The sequence below is a fragment of the Macaca mulatta genome, chromosome 14 (assembly GCF_049350105.2).
Source record: "Macaca mulatta isolate MMU2019108-1 chromosome 14, T2T-MMU8v2.0, whole genome shotgun sequence".
In the NCBI taxonomy this organism is placed as follows: Eukaryota; Metazoa; Chordata; class Mammalia; order Primates; family Cercopithecidae; genus Macaca; species Macaca mulatta.
In genome coordinates, this window is record NC_133419.1 from 3,081,792 (window position 1) to 3,107,204 (window position 25,413).

The window sequence follows — 25,413 nt, forward strand, 5'->3', positions numbered from 1 at the left end:
AGATCAGGGAGGTTGCAGGGGCCGTCACACCTGGCTTCCTGTGCCCCATGTGGAGTTTGATTTTATTCTGATTGTGATGGAAGCCATTTAGGGAGTTCTGAGGAGGGAATGTGATGGTCTTTGTTTTTGTTGTACAGACAGAATGGAGACAGGAAGTCTCGTAAACAGAGTCAGCGTTGTTTCGGGTTGTTTTGGGGTGCTTGAATGGGAGGTCAGGAGAAGTGGACATATTCAGGTACATTTTGAAGTAACATAATTTATGCCTCCAGTGTTGGAAATGATATGAAGATGAAATACAGCATGGCAAATTGGCGCTACGTGTGAAGGGGCGGAAACTGCACATGATGGAATAATTTGGTGGAAAAGACTTCCTAAATGTTTCACCTGCATTTTCACTTCTTCTGTGATCTTTGAAACATTTGCTGCACTTGGAGAGTGGTTGTGGCCTACAAATTATGTCTTTGCTGTCCATTTGCAAGTCTGGTCTTGGTCAGCAGTTGCAGTTAAGTGATATCTGCTTTCACAGCCTTAATAATAATTAGCTTTAAATCTTTAATATTCCATCGTTCAGTACACTTATCACGGCATTTTTGCAAGGGATCACTTTCACAGCTCTGTATCATTACGTTGTGAGAAACACAGTAAGAAGGAATATTTGACTTCCCCAGTACCAGATCTATACTAAGCTTCTCCAGCGAGACAGAACTGATAAGATAGGTATACAGATATAAGAGCGGGGATTACCCTGGGGAATGGACTCATGCGATTATGGTGGCTGGAAAGTCCCATGACAGGCAAGCTGGAGACCCCATAATGCCAGGGGCAAGGCTCAGTCCAAGTCCAAAGGCCTCAGAACCAGGGACGCCAGTGGTCCAGTGGTCTCTAACTCTGAGTCCACACAAGCCTCAGGACCCAAGGGGGCTGCTGATGTATGTCCTGGGGTCCGAAGCTGGCAACCCTGGATTTCTCATGTCCAAGGCAGCAGAAGAAGAGTCTGTCCCAGCTCTCAGAGAAAGACTGATTTCCGAGTCTGTATTTACTCTTTCTAGGCCCTGGTTGACTGGATGGTGCCTGCCAACACCGAGGGCTGATCTTCCCCTGAGTCCACTCAGACTCACGCGTGAGTGAGTGAAGTATTATCAACTCTGAAATAGGGGCGATAACTAATAACAGGGTGGAAATGCACTTGTACGATGCCAGCACAGAAGGTTTGTCAGGGAGGACATTCATTCCTGCTATTCTCAAGTTTTGTGATGAAGCAAGTGCATTTAGATGCTGCTTAGCTGAGAATGTTTCCATCTCCTCTGGAAACACCCTCATGGATACAACTGAACTACTGTTTTACCAGGTTTCTGGGTACCTCTTAGCCCAGTCAAGTTGACACCTAAAATTAGGTCCACAGGTCTACCTCGCAGTTCTGCCCAACACGGTGCAACTGTCCTGTGTACAGACAGACAGGCACCAATCCTTTCCCCAGGACTCAGCTTTCAGGATTTCGGCATTCAGGATTTTAATCTGACACGAGGGATTTTCGACTTAGGGATTTCAGCATTGCGGATTACGCAGTTCAGGATTGTGTCTTTGGGGATTACGATTGACACCGAATACAACTATACCTCAAAAAAGGCATAAGAAGGGAATGCTGAAAAAAAGATCCGGGCCCCCTCAAAAAAGGCGTATGAATGGAATGGTGGAAAAAGGATCCAGGCCCAAGAGCAGCCCGTGCTCAAATCCTGTCTAATGCACAAACCACATTTGCTTGCTTTCAAATCGTTGCTTATTACTTATATGTGATTAAAAAAAAAAAAAGCAGTAGGCATCAAAAACACTCCCGAGGTGGCCCTTTCCAGAGACACTTTCTTCCGGTCCTGGCATGCTGGAGTCTGGTCGCCAGGGCTCTGCTGGGGGCCCCAAACTCTCTGAAGACGTGCTTTCTGGCTCATGAGGTGGGGGGCCCACAGATGTTGGTCATCTGTGGAGGGTAGCAGAACAGCCCCAGGGCCAGCTCAGAACCAGGGAGCCATTGATTCTGGCAGGTGAGGACTGCCCGAGGGCCTCTACAGGCCGGGCCAGGGGCTGGATGGGTGCAGCCACTTCAAAATCCCTGAAAGCAAATGTGGAACCTCGAGTGAGTGTCCTGCTGGGAAATGACCACAGCCTTGTCCTGAGCTGGGTGAGGGTGGGTCTGTCACCGCAGGGCTGAGGGGCACCTCTGTGTGCTCCTTGCCAGAGGAGCTTGGCAGCAAGTGTGGGGTGGCCCTCCTAGACAACAGCAGCTCTGGCTTGGGTCTGGCCCATCCCCAGACACAAGTGCATGCAGGCAAAGGCCAGGGGTCAGGTCCTGCCCAGTCATTGGTCTCCTGAGCTGTTGGGTGCCAGGTGTGCCCTGTGATAGGACAGCGGCAGAGCTCAGCTGCTCCACCTCGTACTCTGGCCAAAGATGAAGGGGCACACAGTGGCCCTGCGGGGCTGGGGGACAGCGCTGCAAGCCTTGGCTATGGCGGGGTAGGGGCCAGTCACCCTCTGTCTTAGTCCTTTCTGTGTTGCTATTACAGAATACCTTAGGCTGGATAATGTATAGAGAAAAGAGATTGGTTCATGGTTCTGGTGGCTGGAATGATCAAGATTGGGCAACTGTGTCTGGTGAGGGCCTCAGCAGCTTCCACTCACAGTACAAAATGGAAAGGGGCAGGCATGGGCAAGGAGACCACATGGCAAGAGAAAGCAACAGTGCCAGATTCTCTTTTTTTTTGACTTTTAAATTATTATTTTTAGAAATAGGATCTCACTCTGTTGCCCAGGTGGGAGTACAGTGGCACTATCATAGCTCACTGCAGCCTTGACTTCCTGGGCTCAAGTGGTCCTCCTGCCTCAGCCTCCCCAGTCACTGGGAACACAGGTGTGGCCACCACACCTGGCTAATTTAAAAAAAGTGTGTGTTTTTTTTTTTTTTTTTTTTTTTTTTTTTGAGATGGAGTCTTGCGATGTTGCTTACACTGGTCTGGAACTCCTGGCGTCAAGTGATCTTCCCAACTCAGCCTCCCGAAATCCTAGGATTACAACTAGACTCTTTAACAACCTACTCTCCAGGGATTGAATCATTTCTTGAAGGACTCACTCCCGTGGGAGGGGTTGATCCATTCATGAGGGATCTGCCCCCATGACCCAAACGCTTTCCACTAGGCCCTTCTCCTGTCACTGCCACACTGGGGACCCAATTTCAAGACAAGTTTTGGTGGAGACAGACCACATCCAAACCACCCTCTCTGACCCTCTCCTGGTGCCAGGCTCTCTGGCCAGGGAGGAAAGGGATCCTCACTCTTGCATTTGCTGAGGGTGGAGATGAGGGTGGGCTGGCAAGAGCAGTTTAGTGAGGACAGAGTGAGGGAAGGGGTAATTATGTCCTACCTTGAAAACTCTGTGTCCAACCCATGCTGCACCACGGCCGGGCTAGGCCGGGCCTGCAGCTTCTGGTCCTTGCCTTGACCTCCTCAGGATGGGACTCCAGAGAAGGCTTTGCCCAGTGCCCATCCGCCTCCTTCTTCCTTCCTAGTAGGCACCGTGTCCTCTTCAAAGTGCACACTCTCTGCGAGACAGAATTGTAACTCCACCTCCCAACAACTCACCCTGGCTCTCTTTGTTTCTATTCGAGGACCTATTTTGTGGAAACAATCTCAGCCCATTCAGAGCCTGTAAGCATTTGGGATCACTTTTCCAATGCTGGCCTCTTGCAACCCAAAAAAGGTCAAGAATGGCTCCATCCAGTAGAGCTTTCTGAAGTGATGACAGTGTCCCACAAGCTGCCTGGCTTGCTGTAGGAGGAACTAGCTGCACACAGTTCTTTAGCTCTTAAAATGGGGCTGGTGCCACCATGGAACTGAGTTTTAATTAATATTGTCGGTTTAAATAACCCTGTGTGGCCAGTGGCTACACTATGGACAGTGCAGATCTAGACTCTTAAAAGTGGTTTATCTGGCCAGGCAAGGTGGCTCACACCTGTTATCCCAGCATTTTGGGAGGCCGAGGTGGGTGAATTGCTTGAGGCAGGGAGTTTGAGACCAGCCTGGTCAACATGGTAATACCCTGTTTCTACTAAAAATACAAAAATTAGCTGGGCGTAGTGGCGCATGCTTGTAATTCCAGCTACTCAGGAGGCTGAGGCATGAGAATCACTTGAACCCAGGAGGCAGAGGTTGCAGTGAGCCAAGATTGCGCCACTGCACTCCAGCTTGGGCAACAGAACGAGACTCCATCTCAAAAAAAAGTGGTTTATCTGGGGTTGGGACTGGTGGCTCACACCTGTAGTTCCTGCAACTAGAGACCAGCCTGGGCAACATAGTGAGACCCCATCTGTACAATAAAATAAAAAAATTAGCTGGATGTACTGGTGCATGCCTCTAGTCCCAGGTACTTTGGAGGCAGAGACAGGAGAATTGCTTGAGTCCAGGAATGTGAGGCTGCAGTGAGCTATGATTGCACCACTGCACTCCAGCCTGGGTGACAGAGGGAGACCTATTTCTTAGATTTAAAATGAAGTGGTTGATGTGCTCTTTTTTGAGTGACTTCAACAACAAGTATTTGTCTTTCACAATTCTGGAGGCTGGAAAGTCTAAGACTAAGGTGTGTACTTGTCTGTTCTCACATTGCTATAAAGAACGACCTGAGAGTGGGTAATTTATAAAGAATATAGGTTTGATTGACTCACCGTTCCACAGGCTGTACAGGAAGCATAGCTGGGAGGCCTCAGGAAACTTACAATCATGGCGGAAGGCAAAGGGGAAGGAGGCATGTCTTACATGGCTGGAGCAGGAGGAAGAGAGGCCAGGGGGAGGAGCTGCACACTTCAAAGCAACCAGATCTCATGAGTACTCATCCCTATCACAAGAACAGCAAGGGGGAAGTCCACCCCCATGGTCCAATCACCTCCCCCTGAGCCTCCTCCTCCAACACTGGGGATTACAGTTCCACATGAGATTTGGGTGGGGCCACAAATCCAAACCATGTCAAGGTGCAAGCAGGCTTGGTGTCTGATGAGAGCGTGGTTGCTGGTTTGCAGATGGTCACCATTTTGCTGTATCCTCACCTGGCAGAGGCAGAGAGAAAGCTGGCTCTCTGGTGTCCTTTCTCATAAGGACACTTGTGAGGAAGGACCCCTCCCTCACGACTTCACCTAGATCTAATTCACTCCCATAGGCCTCACTTCCAAATATCGTCACATTCCGGGGGAGGGTTCCAACCTACAAATGTTTCAGGGACACACACATTCAACCCATAGCAGTAATGATGCTGTATCAATTTGGAGCTGATAGTAAACTAGCCCAAAGTGATTCTGCAGTCTCTCTTCCCCTACCATAGTGACAGAGAAGGCCACACGGTCTAAATAACACGGCTAGAAGTTGGTTGGTAGAACCTTCCCCAGCATGGCCTCTGGGTGACTAGCAGAGTCAGTAGACATGCAGTGTGAGTTAGAAATAAACTTTTGGGTTCAATCACTGAGGTTTGGGGATAGTCGTTCTCTTTTCCTTTCTTTCATTTTTTAAAATACTTCCAACTGTATTTATAGTGAAAGAGAGGGTTCTTATTTTTTTGGGAAACACATTCTGATATTATTTTATTTTGTTTTTATTTTACTTTAAGTTCTGGGATACATGTGCCGAACGTGCAGGTTTGTTACATACATATACAGTGCCATGGTGGTTTGCTGCCCCTATCAACCCGTCATCTAGGCTTTATGCCCCTGCATGCATTAGATATTTGTCCTAATGCTCTCCCCTCCCCTTTTCCTCCAACCCCCTTTCCTTGTCTTTTTAAAACAAGTTTCCATTTTTCTTTTAGATTTAGGGGAAACATGTGCAGCTTTGTTACCAGGGAATATTGTGTGGTGCTGAGGTTTTGGTCTTCTACTGATCCCGTCACCCAGGTAGTGAACGTAGCACCCAACAGGAATGTTTTTGGCCCTTGCCCCCTCCCAGCCTCCCTCCTTTTGGAGTTGCCAGTATCTGTGGTTCCTATCTTTATGTCCATGTGAACCCAGGATTTAGCTCCCATGGGTAAGTGAGAACATGTGGTATTTGGCTTTCTGTTTCCATGTTAGTTTGCTTAGGATAATGGCCTCCAGCTGCATCCATGTGGCTGCAACAGATATTATTTCATTTTTCATGGCTGCATAATATTCTATGGTGTATGCATACCACGTTTTCTTTGCATCCACCCTGCTGGACACCTGGGTTGCTTCCACGTCTTTGCTCTCGTGACCAGTTGCTGTGACGGGCAGGCAGGTGCAGGTGTGTTTTTGGTCGAATGTTTATTTTTCTTTGGATATGTACCCAGTGATGAGTGGGACTGCGGGGTTGAATGGTAGTTCTGGCCGGGCGCGGTGGCTCAAGCCTGTAATCCCAGCACTCTGGGAGGCCGAGACGGGCGGATCACGAGGTCAGGAGATCAAGACCATCCTGGCTAATACGGTGAAACCCCGTCTCTACTAAAAAAATACAAAAAACTAGCCGGGCGAGGTGGTGGGCGCCTGTAGTCCCAGCTACTTGGGAGGCTGAGGCAGGAGAATGGCGTAAACCCGGGAGGCGGAGCTTGCAGTGAACTGAGATCCGGCCACTGCACTCCAGCCTGGGCGGCAGAGCGAGACTCCGTCTCAAAAAAAAAAAAAAAAAAAAAAAAAAAAAAAAAAAATGAATGGTAGTTCTGTTTCAGGTTCTTAGAGATATCTCCAAACCGCTTTCCACAGTGGCCGAACGAACTTACGCTCCCACCAATAGTGTATAACATAAGCATTCCCTTTTCTCTGCAGCCTTGCCAGCATCTGTCGTTTTTTGACTTTTTAATAATTGTTTATCTGCTTTTCTTTTCTTTTTTTTTTTTTTTTTTTGAGGCGGAGTCTCGCTCTGTCGCCCGGGTTGGAGTGCAGTGGCGCGATCTCGGCTCACTGCAAGCTCCGCCTCCCGGGTTCCCGCCATTCTCCTGCCTCAGCCTCCTGAGTAGCTGGGACTACAGGCGCCGCCACCACGCCCGGCTAATTTTTTTGTATTTTTACTGGAGACGGGGTTTCATTGTGTTAGCCAGGATGGTCTCGATCTCCTGACCTCGTGATCCGCCCGTCTCGGCCTCCCAAAGTGCTGGGATTACAGGCTTGAGCCACCGCGCCCGGCCTTATCTGCTTTTCTGCTGAGACCTCTCTCCCTTTAGACATGCGCGGGTGATCAGCAGGTGAAAAGGGTCTGGGGTAAAAAGAAATTGCCCATTAAGATGTTGAGACAACCCAAACTGAGTTTTTTTTTTTTTTTTTTTTTTTTTTTGCAGAAATAGAAAAGCCCATCCTAGAATTTTTATGGAATCTCATGGGACCTAAATGGCCAAAACAATCTTGAAAAAGGACAAAGCTGGAGGACTCACTTGCCCTGATTTTGAAAGCTTTTGCAAAGCTACAGTAATCAAGACACTGGCACTGGCATAAAGACAGACGCCAAGACCAGCTACACAGAATAGGAGCCCAGAAAGAAACCCTTGAATACGCGGGCAAATGATTTTTGATAAGGGTGCCAAGACCCTTCAATGTGGAAAGAACAGTCTTTTCAACAAACGGTGCTGGAAAAACTGAAAATCCACACGGAAAAGCACCAAGCTGGACCCTTCTCCTAAACCGCATACAAAAATTAACTCGAAATGGATCTGAGTCCTAAACATAAGAGCTGAAAACATAAAACTTTTAGAAGAAAACGTAGGGGAAAGGCTTCGTGACATTGGATTTGGCAATGATTTCTTGGATATGACACCAAGGCCCAGGCAACAAAAGAAAAAACAGACAAATTGGACATCATCAGAATTAAAAACTTTTGTGTATCAAAGTCACCATCAAGAGTGAAAAGGCAGCCCGCGGAATGGAGAAAATGTCTGCAAATCACGTATCTGAGAAGGGATTAGTGTGAGAAGATGTCAAGAACTCCTACAATTCAGCCACCACCCGACAGAAACCAAACAACAGATTCAAAAGCGGGCAAAGGACCAGAATAGAGATTGCTGCAAAGATGATACACAAATGGACAGCCAACACGAAAAGGTGCCGGACGTCGCTAATCATTAGGAAAATGTGAATCAAAACCCCACTGAGGGGCCACCTCTCCCTGTCAGGATGGCTGCGCTCAAAACACGGCACCTCACTGTGTGCTCTCAGCACCTCACTGCAGCTCAGAGACTCCCCCAGGAGTCCCCTGCACCCCCAGGGGCGTCTCCAGGGTGCAGGAATGCATTTAACTGTTGTTGCCACATCTCGATGCTCATGGATCCATCCATGCATTAGTGCCTGTGCTCATCATTCCATGTACACGGGAGGAGACCCAGCTTGGGCCCCAAGGTGCTCTTCAGCCGGGCAGCGGGGGAGGAAAAATCTCTCACAAGGCCGGGCGCAGTGGCTCATGCTGTAATCCCAGCACCTTGGGAGGCCGAAGTGGGTGGATCACTTGAGGTCAGGTGTTGGAAATCAGCCTGGTCAACATGGTGAAACCCCATCTATACTAAAAATAAAAAAAATTAGCCAGGCGTGGTGGTATGCGCCTACAATCCCAGCTACTCGGGAGGCTGAGGCAGGAGAATCGCTTGAACCCCGGAGGCAGAGGTTGCAGTGAGCCGACATCGAGCCACTGCACTCCTGCCTGGGTGACACAGCGAGACTCTGTCTCAAAAAAAAAAAAAAAAAAAAAAAATCTCTCACAAAAGCTCATAACAGAGTGAGGGCGTGAATGCGTGGGATGGGGGCTGGCAGGGTGCTGACTGGTTTTGTGTTGCTGAGAAGGAATGTGGAAAGGCATCTCAGGAGGTGGCATTTGGGCTGAGTGTGGTCACCCAAAGCAATTGGCCTCTGTCCTCGGCTCTCAGTCCTAGGAGGAGAGGTTTGGCAGGGATGGTCCTTGGCAAGGTCCTTCGGGGAGCTGCAGGGGACCCTGAGCCTGGTTAGCCAATCGCATGCCTCCCAGTTGCTGGACCTGACAGGTAGAGAAGGCTGCCACAGTGTCCCTGGAAGGGCTGCGGCCTTCTTTGTGTGTGTTTATTTATTTCAGTCAGGGTCTCGCTCTGTCATCCAGGCTGGAGTCCAGTGGCATGATCATGGCTCACTGCAGCCTTAACCTCCTGGGCTTAGGCCATCCTCCCACCTCAGCCTTCCAGGTAGCTGAAATGATTTGCAGGCATGTGTCACCACACCCAGGACATTTTATTTTTATTTTTTTGTAGAAATGGGGTTTTGCCATGTTGCCCAGGAGGGCCTCAACTCCTGGGCTCAAGCGATCCGCTCCCCCCACACCACTGCCTTGGCCTCCCGAAGTGCTGGGATGACAGGTAGGAGCCACTGTGCCAGCCTCCTTTGTTATCTCTGGTCTTATTGCTAGTTTTTCTCGGCAGGGGGTAAGTGACTTGCTGTGTTGTCACTGGACAAGTGCTGGCGAGGCAGGCCATTTGCCTTGGTGGGGGTGGGGAGGGCTTTGAAACTCCATTTAAACGCTAACGAACTCTGGCCCAGGGCGGCCGGTGTGTTGTAGGGGAGTGTGGGGGTTGGGGGCTGGGTGGCTGCACAGCTTAGAAATCCCCATGAACTCTGTCCTGACACCCAGCACACAAGCAGCCCAGTGCTTTTCTTTCTCAGGAGTCTCCGTTTCCACCAGCAGAGGAGGAGACAGATGCCTTTCAGCTGCTGGCTGGTCCCCGGGACCCCACTGCCACTGAGAGCTGACGAGTGGTCAAGTGCACATGAGTGACATGGCCCCGGAGGCAGGAAGAATAGCCCCACTGGGGCTGTCATGTGTGTCATGTGCGTCTGTGTGAAGAGACCACCAAACAGGCTTTGTGTGAGCAATAGAGCTTTTTAATTACCTGGGTGCAAGTGGGCTGAGTCCGAAAAGAGAGTCAGCGAAGGGAGATAAGGGTGGGACGTTTTATAGGATTTGGGTAGGTAAAGGAAAATTACAGTCAAAGGGGGGTTGTTCTCTGGCAGGCAGGAATGGGGGTCACAAGGTGCTCAGTGGGGGAGATTTTTGAGCCAGGATGAGCCAGGAAAAGGAATTTCAGAAGATAATATCATCACTTAAGGCAAGGACCGGCCATTTTCACTTCTTTTGTGGTGGAATGTCATCAGTTAAGGCGAGGCAGGGTATTTGCACTTCTTTTGTGATTCTTCAGTTACTTCAGGCCATCTGGGCGTATACGTGCAAGTCACAGGGATGCCATGGCTTGACTTGGGCTCAGAGGCCTGACACTGTGGTCTTCAGCACAGCCCATACCATTACTCCCTTACGGGCAAGGATGTGCAGCTCAGAGAGGTGCAGTGACCTGCCTGAGGTCTACAGCCCCAAATGGCAGATGACAGGCTCAATTCCAGGCTTGTCTGCGGGGTGCCTTCCCTGGGCACAGGGGCTGCCAACCCTGTGTGAATGTGAGGCTCATGAAGGAGACGGGTGAGAAGCCTGAGCACTGGTGGCTGTGAGCTCCTAAACTGTAAAGACCAATAACATCCAAAGGTGAGTCTCATTAAATTGTGATTGGGGCGTGGGGTGCAGATGTATGTGCACATGTGCATGTGTGTGTGTGTATGTATACACACATTTATAAAATTTCACTCTTTGGTCACATTAACAGGGATATAGTGTGCATATCATAGGAGGAGATAATCCCAATGTATTGTAACTTGATCAAATCACACCTGAGCTTGTGGATCAGCAATGGGCGCAAAGACATAGATAAATAGGGATGAACCTAGAATAGGGCAGGCTGGCTGGTGACGGACCAGTCCATTGGGTTTTGTGGGGGAATATGAAGGAAATGGAGAGCTTGCTGCCCTGCTTTTAGGGCTCCCTGGAGCAGAACTGGGTCTGGAGTGTCCTCTTGAGGATTCAGAGATTACAGCCAGGCTCAGTGGGAAAGATTCCACTGTCGGTTCTTGGAGTCTGTGTGGGTGAACCAAGGCATTGCTGGGCCACATTCACTCAGGAGACCATAGCTGGGTAGGAAAGCCAGGTGGTGACTTTTGCATCCTTCCAACGCTAGGATTCGATTAAGAAGGTGTTTCGGTCCATTTTGTGCTGCTCTAGCAGAATATCTGAGACTGGGTAATTTATAGACAGAAATGTATTTTCTTGCAGTTCTGGAGGCTGGGGACGTCCAAGACAAAGGTTCCAGCGGGTTTGCTGTCTGGTGAGGGCCCCCATCTCTGCTTCCAAAACGGTGCCTCGTTGCTGTGACCTCTGCGGTGCAGGAGTGCTGTGTCCTCACAGGGCAGAAGGGAGGGGAGGGCAGAAGGGGGCCAAACCCCAGGCAGCGGCATTAACCTATTCATGGGGCACAGCCCAGGAGCTAAACACCTGTCAAGAGGCCCCGACACCCCGCACTGTCGCACTGGGGGTTACGCTTCCAACACATGAGCTTTGGGGCCACATTCAGTCCACAGCAGGAAGTGTCTCCTTTGAAGATTTTTTTATTAGTGAAAATAAACTTGGCTGAAAATGGATTCATAGATTTTAAAGCCGTCAGATTAGGATGTTTGTAAGATGCAGCTGACCTAGAAGTAAATGGTAGCGTTAAGTAGGGGGAAAAGTGTAGCAAACTGCAACTTTCTGAGTAGATGATGATTTTATAAAATCACAGGCAAATCCCACAGAAGATTAGCTCCCCTGCCACATCAGTGGTCACCAACTGTGGCTGTAGTGGTGAAGAGACAGGGAGGGGGTGGGGCTGATGAACGGGCAGGTTTGGGGCCTCCACCCCTGTTTTAAGCAGAATAGCTCCATGTTCACTGTAGTGTTGCTTTGGTGAGTTTTCACGTGATGGCCAAAGCCAATTCCTGCCCTAGAAAAAACGTGAAGAAGCCCTGGGGCTCTATTAAAATATAAAATATTATACTTAGGCCGGGCACGGTGGCTCACGCCTGCAATCCCAGCACTTTGAGAGGCTGAGGTGGGCAGATCACACGGTCAGGAGATCGAGACCATCTTGGCTAACATGGTGAAACCTCATCTCTACTAAAAATACAAAAAATTAGCCAGGCGTGGTGGTGGTACACATCTGTAGTCCTAGCTACTCGGGAGGCTGAGGCAGGAGAATTGCTTGAACCCGGGAGGCGGAGGTTGCAGTGAGCTGAGATCGCACCACTGCACTCTAGCCTGGGTGACAGAGGGAGACTCTGTCTCAAAAAAAAAAAAAAACCAAAATTGTACTTAGTGGTGGGGTGGTGCCTTTGGTCAGCAGCCCTCAGGACATACTTGTGAGCTGGCAGAGGGTGTGATCTGGTGCCAGATATGCTCTAACAGGGGTTCCAGTGACAAGGATCCAAGGGCCCACAGCACAGAGCCAGTGAAGGCAGACTCCAGGGTCCCAGTGGGGACTCCCCAGTGTCTGGAGGAGACCAGGGAATTAGCATTTTCAACAAAGGTTCAGGTGAGTCTTAGCTTATTCAACCAAAAAACCGTAGTGCTATGGTCTGGATCTGTGTCCCCACCCAAATCTCACGTAGAATTGTAATCCCCAGTGCTGGAGGTGAGGCCTGCTGGGAGGTGATTGGATCCTGGGGGTGGATTCCCCACTTTGGTGCTGTTCCTGTGACAGTGAGTTCTCCCCAGACACCGTTGTTAAAAAGTGTGCAGCACTGCCCGCCCCCCACCTTTCTTCTTCTCCGGCCATGTGCAGCGCTGGCTGCCCCTTTGCCTTCCACCATGATTGTAAGTTCCTGAGGCCTCCCCTGAAGCCGAGAAGATGCCGGTAGCATGATTCCTGTATGGCCTGCAGAACCGTGAGCCAATTCAACCTCTTCTCTTTATAACCCAGTCTCAGGCATTTCTTTATAGCAGTGCAAGAAGGGCCTAATACATGTAGCTCCAGAGGGCAGCCCAGCCGAGAATGGAAAGTTCCAGAAGGGTCCTCAGCAAGAGTGGCTCTGACACAGGAGGGGAACAGGCCTCATAAATGGGGGCAGCTGCTTGGGAATCGGTGGCTTCTACAATGAAGCCGAGGGATGTGGATGTGGGAGCTACACACGAGGAGGTGATGGCTCGAAAGCCAAGAATATTCAGGGAGAAAGCATAAAACAATGGACAGACACCACCGACAGCCAGGTGTGTTTCTGGTGGCCTGCACAGAAACCCATCTGCCCCTTCTCTGCTGCTTGTAAGCCTACTCCTCCTTCTGCTCTGGGCTCTGGCCTCACCTCCTCCTGGAAGCCCTCCCAGATCTCCTCCTAGTTCAGCTCACCTCCCTGAAGCCCCGGGGTGGGAATTGGAGGTGACTGTGGCTGTAAGCCCTGGGAGATAGACCCCAGTCTGGGTTTGTCTGCCAGGGTCTGAAGAATGTGGGGTTGCTTAGCAGGACTCCGTGCCCAGCTGAGGCCAGGGGACTTGGGGGAGTGATGTGGTCAGAAGGGACTCTGATGTCCTTGTTCTTGGTACTTGTTATCCTCTTCTCCCAGCTGGGGTGCTTTTGCTCGGTGGAGCATCCACGTGCAATTTGTAAACAGGAAAGCATTCACTGCAGGTGAGGCTGGCTCTGGTAATCATCCATACACGTAGGGAGCGTGCAGGTGGAGGCTTGTGAGTTTCAGGTGGCAGCATCCTTTCCTGAGAGCACCTCCCTTCTCCTCCCAGCCCCTGCCTCCCCCTGTCTCTTCCTTCCCCTGGGGACCCGGCTCAGGCCTGTGGCTCGGCAGCCAGAGCTGAAGTGAGTGGGTGTGGGCAGATCTGCCCTGGCGGAGAAGAGGGTAGGGTGGGCCTCGGTGGGGTGACCCAACTGCTCCCCAGACAACCTCTCCTGGGGTCACTGTTGCCCCCTCCTCCCTCCAAGCCAGGTCATTCAGGCTCTGGTGCTTCTGTGAGCACCACCTGCTTTCCATAGAGCCCCTCGAATCAAGCAGCACTTCCCTGTACAACGCCAGCTGCAGGCTCCCAGGAGGCACCCAGAGAGGGTCTCCCTTCCCAGCTCTGGGATTCCTACTTTATTGGTGGTGGCACTTGCAGGGTCCAGGCCTCAGGGATTCTACCAGTTCCCCAGTGGTGTGGAAGTGTAGTCAGGGTGAAAACCTAGAAGGAATGGGTTCCCTTGGGATTTCCAGAAACCCCCAAACTGGACAGGGAGGCCATGGACGACTCAGCTCATTTTCTGGGTCAGGGCTCAGCAGGCCCCAGGGAACTGAGCCCCTGACACTCAGAGGGGACAGGGGTCAAAGGGAAGATCCCTCCAACTTCTGAAGGGCTGTGCGATATGACGAGCAGGAGTAGGGGGCGGCTCAGCCCCTCCAGGGCCACAGTCGGCTGGAATTGGTCACCGTCCTTTCTCAGAAGCAGAAAGTCCAGGAGATGTGGGCACACCAGTTCCCCAGCCCCCGACACACGCACAGATGCCTCTCTACGGTGTGAATAAGTCACTTGGCACAAAATGCTGTGAGTGGGCACCCACTGGGACTTCAGCTCCAGGCATGAGGGGGATTTGAGGGCAGAGGCAGGGTAAGGGGACCCATCTGTGCTGCCACCCCAGGAGGTTGTTGCTCTGGAATCTCAGGGAGTCCCCCTTCCCCTTGCTTTAATGATTTTCAGCCTGGAGCTCTACCCGGGAACCTAGATGCTACCCGCATCCCAGAGAGGAGGACGTGGGTGGAGGGTGTGTTTGGGGTGAGATGGGACGCCTGGATTGAAGGGCCAATGGTGGTCTGGGAGCACAGCCCCCACTTCTCCCTTCTCCAAGGACACGTTCCCCAACACTGCATGGGCAGAGGGGCGTGGCCGGGCCAACCAGAAGGGAGGGCACCCCCAGGCCTGTGGCCACCTCCACCTTTTCCCACTTGGCCTATTTGTTCTTTCCAGCTCTTTCTGGCATTTTCCGGCATTTTCTGGCCAGAGTAGAACTGTAGAGGTCCTTGATGGACGAGATCCTTCCTGACGAAGAAGGAGGGATAGTTACCCTCGTCCCCTGCCAAGGTTAGGCCTCTACCTTCCTGACCAGAGGGAGGCGCAGGAGGAAGGGGACCCTCCCACTGGGGCAGCTCTACCCCAGCCCCGGGTCCAGGGCGTCTAGGGAGGGATGTGGCCTCCCTGCATCACCTTCCCTGCCCTCCCCTACCCCCCTTCCCTCCTTCCAGTTTGGCCCCAGGACCAGGCCCCTTCTGAGACAGGGGTGCGGGGGATGCTGAGGACAGAGGGTCTTAGGAACCGGGAAACAGTCTCTGCAGGGGTGCTGTGCACCCCTGCTCCCAGGGTGTGGGTGGGGGGGGTAGATGCTCCTTCTCCTCTGGGGCTGCCTGTGCTCCTGCTGCCTTTTAGGCTATTTTGCAGGGTGCACCCTCTACATAGAGACCCCCTCGAAATCCGGGAAGATGCCCACCGCTCTGCCTGGTCCTTTGCTGTGAACTACTCGGGCAGCGTTCCCTAATTCACACTGGGGTGTGACTGATCGCTACTCGTTTATCTTGAGTCTTTGAGAGGCTTTTACATTCTTACTGAGAAGCAAAACCTTCATCCCCTTGACCCCAAAGGAGCACGTGGTGGCCATCTCCTCCCCTGAAGAACAGCTGCCGAGGGCTGGGAAGGAGAAGGATAGGGACCCCCCATCGCGGGTCTCTCCAAAACCTCAGCCTAGCAGACAACCCAGCAGGCCGTTTAGCCTTCCCGGGCCTCAGCCTTCCCATCTGTGAAATGGAGATCGTCATAGCACCTTCCTGGCAAAGGTTTTGTAGGAGTGAATGTGAGAGTGCCCACAAACATCAAGGCCCCGTGCCCAACATGCAGCTGGCACCCCATTAATGCTCCACTAGTCCCAGTGGTGGGGACCAGTGAGTAGCGGCGCTGGGAAGGGTCCAGGCCCACGGGGTCACTCATTATGGACAGGGTGGGCTTCCGCCTCCAGTCCCGTGCAGCTCCCATCCAGCTTCTCCCGCCTGCTCTTCCTAGCAACGGCCTTGGCCAAACCCTCCCACACTGACCCCTGCCGGGAAGAGAGGAAGCTGCTCTGGGAAATTGGGGAAGTGGGAAAAACTCATTGCACCTTGACTGAGACAAGAGCCGGCTGGAAGGCGGGCAGGCTCCCTGGCACCCCCGAGGCCTACGCCTGACTGGCCGGGAGACTTCTCCCACGGCCCCCGCCTTCCGGGACTGTTGTAGGCCGCCAAAAGTCTCCCTGTCACCGTGCGGGGCCGGGTGTAGCACCTGTGGCTCAGCTCACCTGCAGGAAGCAGTCGGCCCAGGACGCTTCTGCCTTGGGCCCTGGACCTGCCCTGGGACCCTGATTGAGCGGGGAGCAGGTAGGCTGCAGGTCTTTGCTGCAGACCTTGGTTCCTCCCTAGCCAGTGGGATGCGCTTGGGGCCCCACCTAGGTGGCTCTGGGGCCAACCCTGGACAGTCAGAGGCAGGCTGGTGCTCAAAGACCTCCCTCCTGTGGCAGCTCCCCTGCCTGTGGCCTCTGGATAGGGCCCCACGGGCTGTCCCCGAGGCTGGGAACCAATTCTGCCTCACAGTCTCAGTGGGAACTGGCCTTGCCCACACCTTGACCTCAGACTTCTGGAGCTGTGAGACAGTAAACTCCTGTTGCCTGGATCATCCAGGCTATGGACTTGGTCAGGACCACCTCAGGTCACTAGTGCACAGCCCGGTTATATGGACCGATTGAAGGTGGAGGCACCCAGGCTGTGATTAGGGTCTCAGGACTTGTGAGTCGGGATAGGGAGAGAGAGAGCAGGTGGGCGTGGGTCCCTGACGTAACTCTGGCTTTTGCCCACAGGGCCTGTGACTAGGTCAAACGAAAGTCCACACAGCAGAAAGTGGGAGGGGGTCTCGCATGCAGGAGAGAAAGGGGCTGGGGCAAGGGATCTGGCTCTGGCTCTGGCTCTGCGACTCTGTGTGGGGACCCACTATCCTCCCTCTGGAGGGGCCCAAGCCCTCCCGACCACCTCGGTGGTGAAGGCACAGCAGCCAGGTGGGTGAGCTGGCATATGAGCAGCTGGCCCGGCCCATCTGTGCCAGGAGGCCTGCACGACCTTGCTTCTCCTTCACAGCCCTGACAAGGACGGCTCAGATGAGGCCTGTAATGACTGCAGGCTGCAGGGTGCCAGTGACGGGGGCAGGTCCCTGGGCCCGGGGGAGAGGGCTCCAAGCCCTGCAGAGCTGTGGCTCCCACTGTCCTTGGGTGTGGGGGACCGTCAGAGCTCAGATCCAGGACGGGCTGACTGTGTGGGCCTGGCCCTGTGGGATGCCTTTCCTCTGCCTGGGTGGGGTCCTGGGAGCCCCATCTGCTCTCCAGGTGGGCTAGTGGGCAGCTCAGTGCCCAGGTATAACTACAAGGCTGCCTGGCACCAAGCACCATGTGTCCTGGGAACCCTGCCCAGTGGTGAGCAAAGCATAGACTGTCCCACCTGCTGGGGCTGCCACAGGCAGCTTGGGCTGAGCTCAGGCAGCTCAGGTGCAAGACTAAGCTGGCCTGGAGACCGCACTCAGCTGCCCTTCCCTGCTGGCTCCCGATAGCAGCAGCTTTGCTCACCACCTAGAGTGGCACAGGGAGGCTCCAGCCCAGCCAGTCCCTAGATGGCAGGGCAGGGTCCCCACAGGCCTGCAGATGGAGCTGAGAAGATGCTGGAGCCTGGGAGGCCCAAGGAGGGGTGAGGGAGGTATCAGCACATGAGCTGGGTGCTGTGGGCTCCTGGAGTGAGCAGGGTCTGGGGAGATGGGCACTCATGTGACAAGGATGAACTATAGGCCAGCCAAGGACAGTCGTCCTGAAATGCAGGCTCCTGACGCAGCCGCCAGCCAAGACGAGATGTTTGCCAGCTGGAAAGGAAGGCCCAGGAGGGCCCAGATTGTGTCCCAAGTCCCAGGGTCACCCTGGGCTGGTGCCGTGCAGGCACGAATGACTGGCAGGATCTGGGTGTCCTTATCCTAGCCCAGCCTCACCCTGAGGGGTGTGAGCAGGAGGCAGGTGGGCAAGGTGGGTGCAGTCTTGTCTGACCCACGGAGTGTGTGTCGGGGGGCCACGAGGCAGCCAGGGTCTGGCCGGAGGTGCTGTGATGTGTTGGGGGAGGAACCCCCGGAGCTGAGGGAAGGGACATGAGTTTGAGTATTCCATTGGGTTGTCCCAGCTCAGGGATCCCTGTGGGGCCTGTAGGGGCCCCTGGAGCAGGAGCCCAGGCTGGATGTGAGGTTTGAGGCTGCTCGGCTCTCTTCTAAATCCTCCCCTATAAGCCCCGCTCCACTGTGGCCGGTACCAGCCCAGGGACCCCTCAAAGTCCCCCCATAGTCACCACCTTCCTCTGGCTCTTGCCAGCTCCTAGACCCGCCTCTGCCCATCGGCATGGGGTTCCAATCAGGAGAAGAGTATGGACTTGACCTCAGCAGCCCGTGGTTTCAACTAAAGGCAGTTCTAGCTCTGCAGGTCCCTTGCTGGAGAGGCCCATTGAGGCAGGGCAGCCTCTGGGGACGCCTCGGGGAAGCTGACAAGGGATACTCAGGGAGGCCTACTTGCCTTCCCCTTTCTCCCTCAGGGGCACCAAGCTGTCTCGCATCCCCTGCAGCTCCCCCTCCCCTTGCTTGGCCGAAGGAGAAGTGCTGGAGGGCCTGGCATCCGCTCAGCCCCATTACTAGCCTTTCCTCACCTCCTCCTCTCCGGCCTGGTGGGAGCCCCGGGCAAAGGAGATGCTGAAGAACTGTGCCCAGTGGTTCAGCTTCCTGGGACCAGCAGGCAGCGCCCCCTGGGAGGATGTGGGCCCAGCCCAGGGGTCTTCTGGGGAGATAGGGAGGTGAGCAGAACCAGTGTCCCCTTTCTGTATGGGCTGGGAAGCTTCTTGGAGGAGGTCTGGGTGCTGCCTCTGCCTCCGGGGTGTCCTGCCATCGTAGCTGGGTCCCCTGACTCCTAGCTGCTGGGGTTTGAGGCTCAGACCCCGGACTGACCACTTCAGAGCCCAGTGGATCCCACCCCCTGGGGACAGCTGTTCCTGCGGGCAGAGCCGGGAGCAGACGCGCCCTCAACGGATGCCCCTGATCGCTGCATTTATGGAGCCTGTTGCTGTGGGTCACGGCCCTGGAGCCCAGGGACTTTTCACTACCTGGCCTCCTGTACCTTGGGCTTACACGAATTTCGATAACTACCAAAATATCAGAGATGTAAAGCTGTGGCTCCCGGTGATGAGTAGAAAATGCAACATCAAAATTAATTCTCTAGCAACAGCAGCCACCCACACAAAGCGTCAGATTATGTGCCAGGCACCACACACAAGGCAGCTCACTTAATTCTCAGGGAGACAGTGAGGTGAGATTATTAGCATCATTTCCCACTCCACAGATGGGAAAACTGAGGCAGAGAAAGACCACAGGTGCTTGCCCAGGGACACGCGGCTGGGAAGTACTGGGGCTGGGATTTGAACTCAGATCCTGTGAGCACAACCTTCACCCTGCTGTGCCTCACTTCAAGGCCCTATTCAGTCAATTAGCAGAGTCTAGTGTGGCTCTTATGTCCCGCATAGACGTATTTATCATTTGAGGGCTGCTTCCGGGACTGATGACAGGCGGCAGGGTTCAGCACAGCGCCCCAGGGCTCCAGCTCAGACTCCTTGATCGCCCCAGCCTCCATCTCCCCCTGAGCAGTCCCCACACCTCAGTTCTCTGAGAGCCAGCGTGGGTCTGCCCTGGGAACAAAGCTCCATCCCTGAGGGTTTGCCAAGGGTCCTAAGCTGCAGCTCGGGGGCATCCGGCCCGCTCAGGCCACTGGGAGTCCCCAGTGGTTTGACACGTCTCGGGAAGCACTGGTACCTGGGACGCTAGAAAACCTGCTGCTCAGAGGGTGCTAGGTGCAGGGTACAAGGTGCAGGTTGGGGCCCAAGAGGCCAGAGAGCCTTCGAGTGGATGGCAGAGGGCACCGGCCACAGAATCACAGGACCACAGACTACAGGCCTAGGCCCTGCTTCCTTGTCACCCCAAGGCCCTGGCCCTGCCCTGCTGCCTGGGGCCTCCCCACAGCTCCGTGGAGAGGCAGAGAGGCTGGGCCCTGCGCAAGGAGGCGGCTCAGTTGGGCTCAGCTGCTCCATTGCAGCCCGTTTGCCCTCTGGCCCCAGTTCCTCGGGTGTCTCCAGAATGGAGATGGCAGCGGCGGGCACTGGGTTTCAGGGCTGTTTGCTACCCAGGTGGGGAATACACCAAGGACAGCCCAGGGCCGAAAGCCCAGGAACAGATTGCTCTGCCCTGGGGGCTAAAGAGTGTGACGGGTCAGAGAACAATGAGAAAGAAAGCAGCAGGGGTGCTGAGTGGAAGGGGCTGCCTGGCATGACCAAGGTCCTTGAGCAGGGTCGTGGGAGTCCTGCTCGGCCCCCTCTGCTCCTCACCTCCTGCCTTCCCCACACCTTGGGAGCCCCCAGGATGCAGCCTGAGGACCTTCTAGAACCTACATTGTCCACATCATTCCCTGGCTTGGAACCCTCCTGCCTCTGCTGTTCTTAGGACCGACTCTAAGCTCATGAGCCTGGAGTCCTACGCTCTCCTTGATCTGGCCAATGCTGGCCCCTCTGGCCTAGTCCCCATCATCCCAGGCACACACCCTCCTTGGTGCCCAACAGAGCTCCCTCAGAACAGAATGAGGAGGGGGAAAAGTGTCCACACCACCATGCTTTGAATGTGGAGCCACTTGGCCTGGAATAGGGCAGGGCAGTTCCAACTCCCTGGAGAGCCGGGGTGAGCCTTCCCTCCTGCAGGAAGCCCCCTTGACTCTCCACCACCTCCTCCAGGAAGCCCCCCTGATTCTCTATCACCTCCTTCAGGAAGCCCTCCTGACTCTCCATCACCTTCTCCAGGAAGCCCCCCCTGACTCTCCACCACTTCCTCCAGGAAGCCCTCCTGACTCTCCACCACCTCCTCCAGAAAGCCCCCCGACTCTCCACCACCTCCTCCAGGAAGCCCCCTTGACTCTCCAGGCAGATCTGTGCCTCCTCGAGGGTAGCACAAGGCTGAGCTTTTCTCATGGGTTGGAGCCACCAAGTCACAGAGGAGGCAACGCCAGGCAAGGAACCTGGCAGAGGTAGGAACGAGGCTCGGCACAGCCCGGGCCCCCTGCAGGGAGGGGCTCTGGGGGTCTCCTAAGCTGAGATGGTCAGAGAAGTGAGAGTTGACTGAGCCCCTTGCTACCTGGCCCCCATGGATGGGGCTCGGCCCTGCTGGGGAGGGAGGAATGAGCCAGTGGACTGCTTGGAAGGCCCTTGGGGCAGCTGGGGCAGACATGTGGAGGCTGTGAGGTCCTTGGCTCTTCTGAGGCCCCTCTGGCCGTGCGGGGCTGGGAGTCTTAGTTCTGAGGCAGGACCTGCCTCTAGGATCAACCTCCACCCAGGACAAAACCCCATCAGCTCCCGTGCTGGGGAGGTGAAGACCCCCACAGCCCCTGGCCTCCTCTTCCTCTCCCCTCCCCACACTGCCACCTTCCAACCTCAGGACACCTCTGCTGCCATGTGGGCTTCCAGAGAGTTCTGAAGGAGAGTCGGGGCAGGCCCAGGGCCGCAGCAGGGGCTCGCTGGTGTGGGAGAGAGGAACACTGGCTGGAGCACAGCTGCAGAGCGAAGGCTTGGAGGAGCCTCCTGGCGGAGCAGAGGATGGCAGGCAGTCGCTGCCGCTCTGTGCTCTCCATCGTAGACTCCCAGAGCCTGAGAAACTGGGGGTCCTGGGGGCAACCTCATCCAGCCCGCTCAGTTCAACCATTTTCTCTGGGCAGCAGCTGGGTCCTGGGTCTCGTGTCCCAGCCCTGGACCACATCACGTGAACCGATGAGTAGTCCCAGCCACGATGCACAGCTGCCTAGTGGTCCTGGTTAACTTTATGTCATTAACTTGAAAAGCGCCATGCTCGGAGCCTTAGGCACCACCTCTTCCTCTCCTCACAGCCTCCCGAGGCTTCTACGACGGGGCCTGTTCTCCCTCTCTACAGAGGAAGAGACTGAGGTCAGAGAGGCTCAACGCCCCGCCTGAGCCTGCACCGCTAGGACCCACACCCCGGCGCTGGGTCCCCACAGTGCGTCCTCTGCCTTGAAGCAAGTTGGTCAGAGAGGAACATCCCTGGCAGTGGACTGCCTGGCATGTGCTGCTCTGCTGGGACACTGTGAGGACTCCTCTGTGGAGGCCGCCTGCTGACCACACTCCTGTAAGTTCCGGAGCACGGTGGTCTCCAGCAGGCGTCGGGACCCCCCACTGGCTCTTGGGACTTGCAGCTGAGCAGATGCAACAGGGCACGTGAGAGCAGAGTGGCTTCTGAGTGGCTGCCAGACAGCCAGCGGATTCAACCTGTAGAGTGTGCTGTGCAAATGTGGGCAGACAGCGTGCAGCGGTTGCCGTCAGCGTCCCTCCTGGCCTCTGGCCATCGTGAGGCCACGGCTCTGACCTCTTCCAGCACCGTGAGCATGAGGCCCCGAGAAGGTACCATCACACCCAGGGTCCTGTTTGTCATGACTACCTGGATTGCTCAAATTCCCATTTGACACAGGAAGACGTGGCATCTCTGGAAATCGAGGCCGAGCTGGCAGGAGGGAGCTGGGATTCCCATCTGCACCTGCCCCTTCCCTGGGGATTTGCTGGTGGGACCTACAGGGACAGGCGGGAGGCTTGGTCCAGTGTCGCCGCTCCTTATGCGCCCCTCAGGAAAACGTCTAGAGCCATGGGGAGCTGGCCATCCTTTCTTAGGAAGCTTTAGGCCAAAAGACAAAAAGGTGGCACTGCCCTGCCTCCACGACGCCAGGGACCCTGGACCTCAGGCTGAGGGTCAGCACCCCCATGATCTCAGGCCTGAGGCTGGCTTCCCTTGAGGGGTGTCGGCCTGGCAGTGTGTCCCAGACAGCTCAGCTCTCTCCAAAGGCCCTGGGAGGCTGGGCTCTGCTGACCCCACGCTCTGCTCCCAGGACCCCTGTCTGTTCCCAAGGGTCCTGCCAAGTCCCCCTGCCAGCTCAGGGTGTGTAGCAGACCCCCCCCCACTCACCACCCCGATCTCTCAGCGTAAACTCCATTTTGCCAATGCAATATTAAGTCAAATTGAGAAATATCCCCTTTCAAGTCTGTTTCTTAAAAAATTTTTTTTTGAGCAAAAGAAGTCAAAAGTCAAAGGCACAGGTGGTGAACAGACGCTTCAGAAGTGACCTTGCACGTCCTAATTTGTCATGCCCCACATCCTGCCTGGTGGGCGTCCCACCCCTGGAGGGAGGTTGGGCAGTCCCCTCGCCACCACGGTGGGCAGCGCTGCCCTGGAGGAGGGAACAGGGCACTGGGATGTGGGTGCAATGCAGCATCCCAGCCCTGGGGGCACCTCGCGATTCTGCCCTGGAGCCTGCTGCCTGCCCTGCCTGCCCGCCGCGCTCCGACCAGGCTGAACACTGTTGGGGGTCAGCGGGCGAGTGAGGTGTCCAGACAGAGCTAGTGCCCTGCTGGCCAAGGTTCCAGCCCTGGGGAACTTTGAAGCAAAGTCAGCAGAAAACTGGCTGGGGCAAGGTTGGGGGGCCCTGCACTCCCCGGCAGAAGCTGCTCCCAGCCCCCTCCCCAACACACTATTCCAGACCCTTGAACGCTTCCTCCACAGTGTCCCCTCCGACACCACCGGCAGTGTGGCCCGTGGAGAAAGGGAGCCCCCTCCACAGATGGCGCGAGGCTCCCAGGCGGCGGACTGGGGGCTGCCCGGAGGCGGCACTCACCGTGCAGCAGGGCATGGGGGCGAGGCTGGGGTCCCTCCTCCGGCCGGTCCTGTGCCTGCTCTGCTCTGCTGCCTGTCTGGGTGGGCTGTGCCTGAGGCACGACCACTCCCCTCCCAGGCCGACGGGCTGCTCCAGACGGAGTGTCCAAGACTCCCCCGGCACAGGCGGGTGTTTCGGGAGAGCAGGTCAGGCTGGGGATGGGGGTGCGGGTCACTGCAGGCGACAGTGGCTCTCACGGCGTGTCCAGGAGACTCGCATCCCAGCTGCACCCACAACTGCCTCTCCGTACGCTCGCGTGGGGCTGCCAGCTGTCCCTCCCGCAGGACCTGCTGCTGCTGCAGCCGCCTTCTGGGCGCTAGGCGGACCTGGCTGCATCCGCTGCAGTCCAGGAGTTGTGCGCGCTGCTGTTACCTAACACCTCGGAACGGCTCCGTCTCCGTAGCGGGCTCGCTTAGGGATTGCAGTGGGAAGCAAAGGCTGCATGGAGAAACCCACGCAGGGAAGACCCGCTGACAGGGCACGGCACCGCAGGACCACCCATGGCCTCTCACCTCAAGGAGAGGTGCGGCAGAGCACAGAGACGGTGGGTGGGCGGCAGCCTGGGGTCCTACAGCGAGTTAGCTGCCTCCCCAGTTCAGGCTGACTAGAATTATTCCCCATCGCCTGGGTACTCGGGTCCCTCCATGCCCAGCCCCCTCTGCCCCCCCACCCACAGTCCCCATGTTCACCCTTCCCCAGGGAATGCCTGTAGCTTCTAGCAAGTGTCTTTTGGGAGGCAAGAGCACTGAGGCTGGGCCCAGGAAACTGCAGGCACCCAACACCCAACACACAGGAGATCCCGGAGGCTGCAGGCACCCAACACAACAGGTGATCCCGGAGGCTACAGGCACCCAACACACAGGTGATCCCGGAGGCTACAGGCACCCAACACACAGGTGATCCCGGAGGCTACAGGCACCCAACACACAGGAGATCCCGGAGGCTACAGGCACCCAACACACAGGAGATCCCGGAGGCTACAGGCACCCAACACACAGGTGATCCCGGAGGCTGCAGGCACCCAACACACAGGTGATCCCGGAGGCTGCAGGCACCCAACACACAGGTGATCCCGGAGGCTGCAGGCACCCAACACACAGGTGATCCCGGAGGCTGCAGGCACCCAACACCCAACACACAGGTGATCCCGGAGGCTACAGGCACCCAACACACAGGTGATCCCGGAGGCTACAGGCACCCAACACACAGGTGATCCCGGAGGCTACAGGCACCCAACACACAGGTGATCCCGGAGGCTACAGGCACCCAACACACAGGTGATCCCGGAGGCTGCAGGCACCCAACACCCAACACACAGGTGATCCCGGAGGCTGCAGGCACCCAACACACAGGTGATCCCGGAGGCTGCAGGCATCCAACACACAGGTGATCCCGGAGGCTGCAGGCACCCAACACACAGGTGATCCCGGAGGTTGCAGGCACCCAACACACAGGTGATCCCGGAGGCTGCAGGCACCCAACACCCAACACACAGGTGATCCCGGAGGCTACAGGCACCCAACACACAGGTGATCCCGGAGGCTACAGGCACCCAACACACAGGTGATCCCGGAGGCTGCAGGCACCCAACACACAGGTGATCCCGGAGGCTACAGGCACCCAACACACAGGTGATCCCGGAGGCTACAGGCACCCAACACACAGGTGATCCCGGAGGCTACAGGCACCCAACACACAGGTGATCCC

General features: G+C 55.4%; 1 protein-coding gene across 2 annotated transcripts in view; it reads right to left on the reverse strand.

The window, feature by feature from the left end:
• Positions 1-24,110, reverse strand: part of OSBPL5 (oxysterol binding protein like 5) — a 116,757-nt gene extending 92,647 nt beyond the window's left edge. For both annotated transcript variants that reach the window (XM_077961737.1, XM_077961736.1), the window contains exon 1: positions 23,668-24,110. In XM_077961737.1, coding sequence (XP_077817863.1) covers positions 23,668-23,682 — 15 coding nt within the window. In that variant the 5' untranslated portion in view covers positions 23,683-24,110. The remainder of the gene's footprint in view (positions 1-23,667) is intronic.
• Between the last annotated feature and the right edge of the window lie 1,303 nt (positions 24,111-25,413).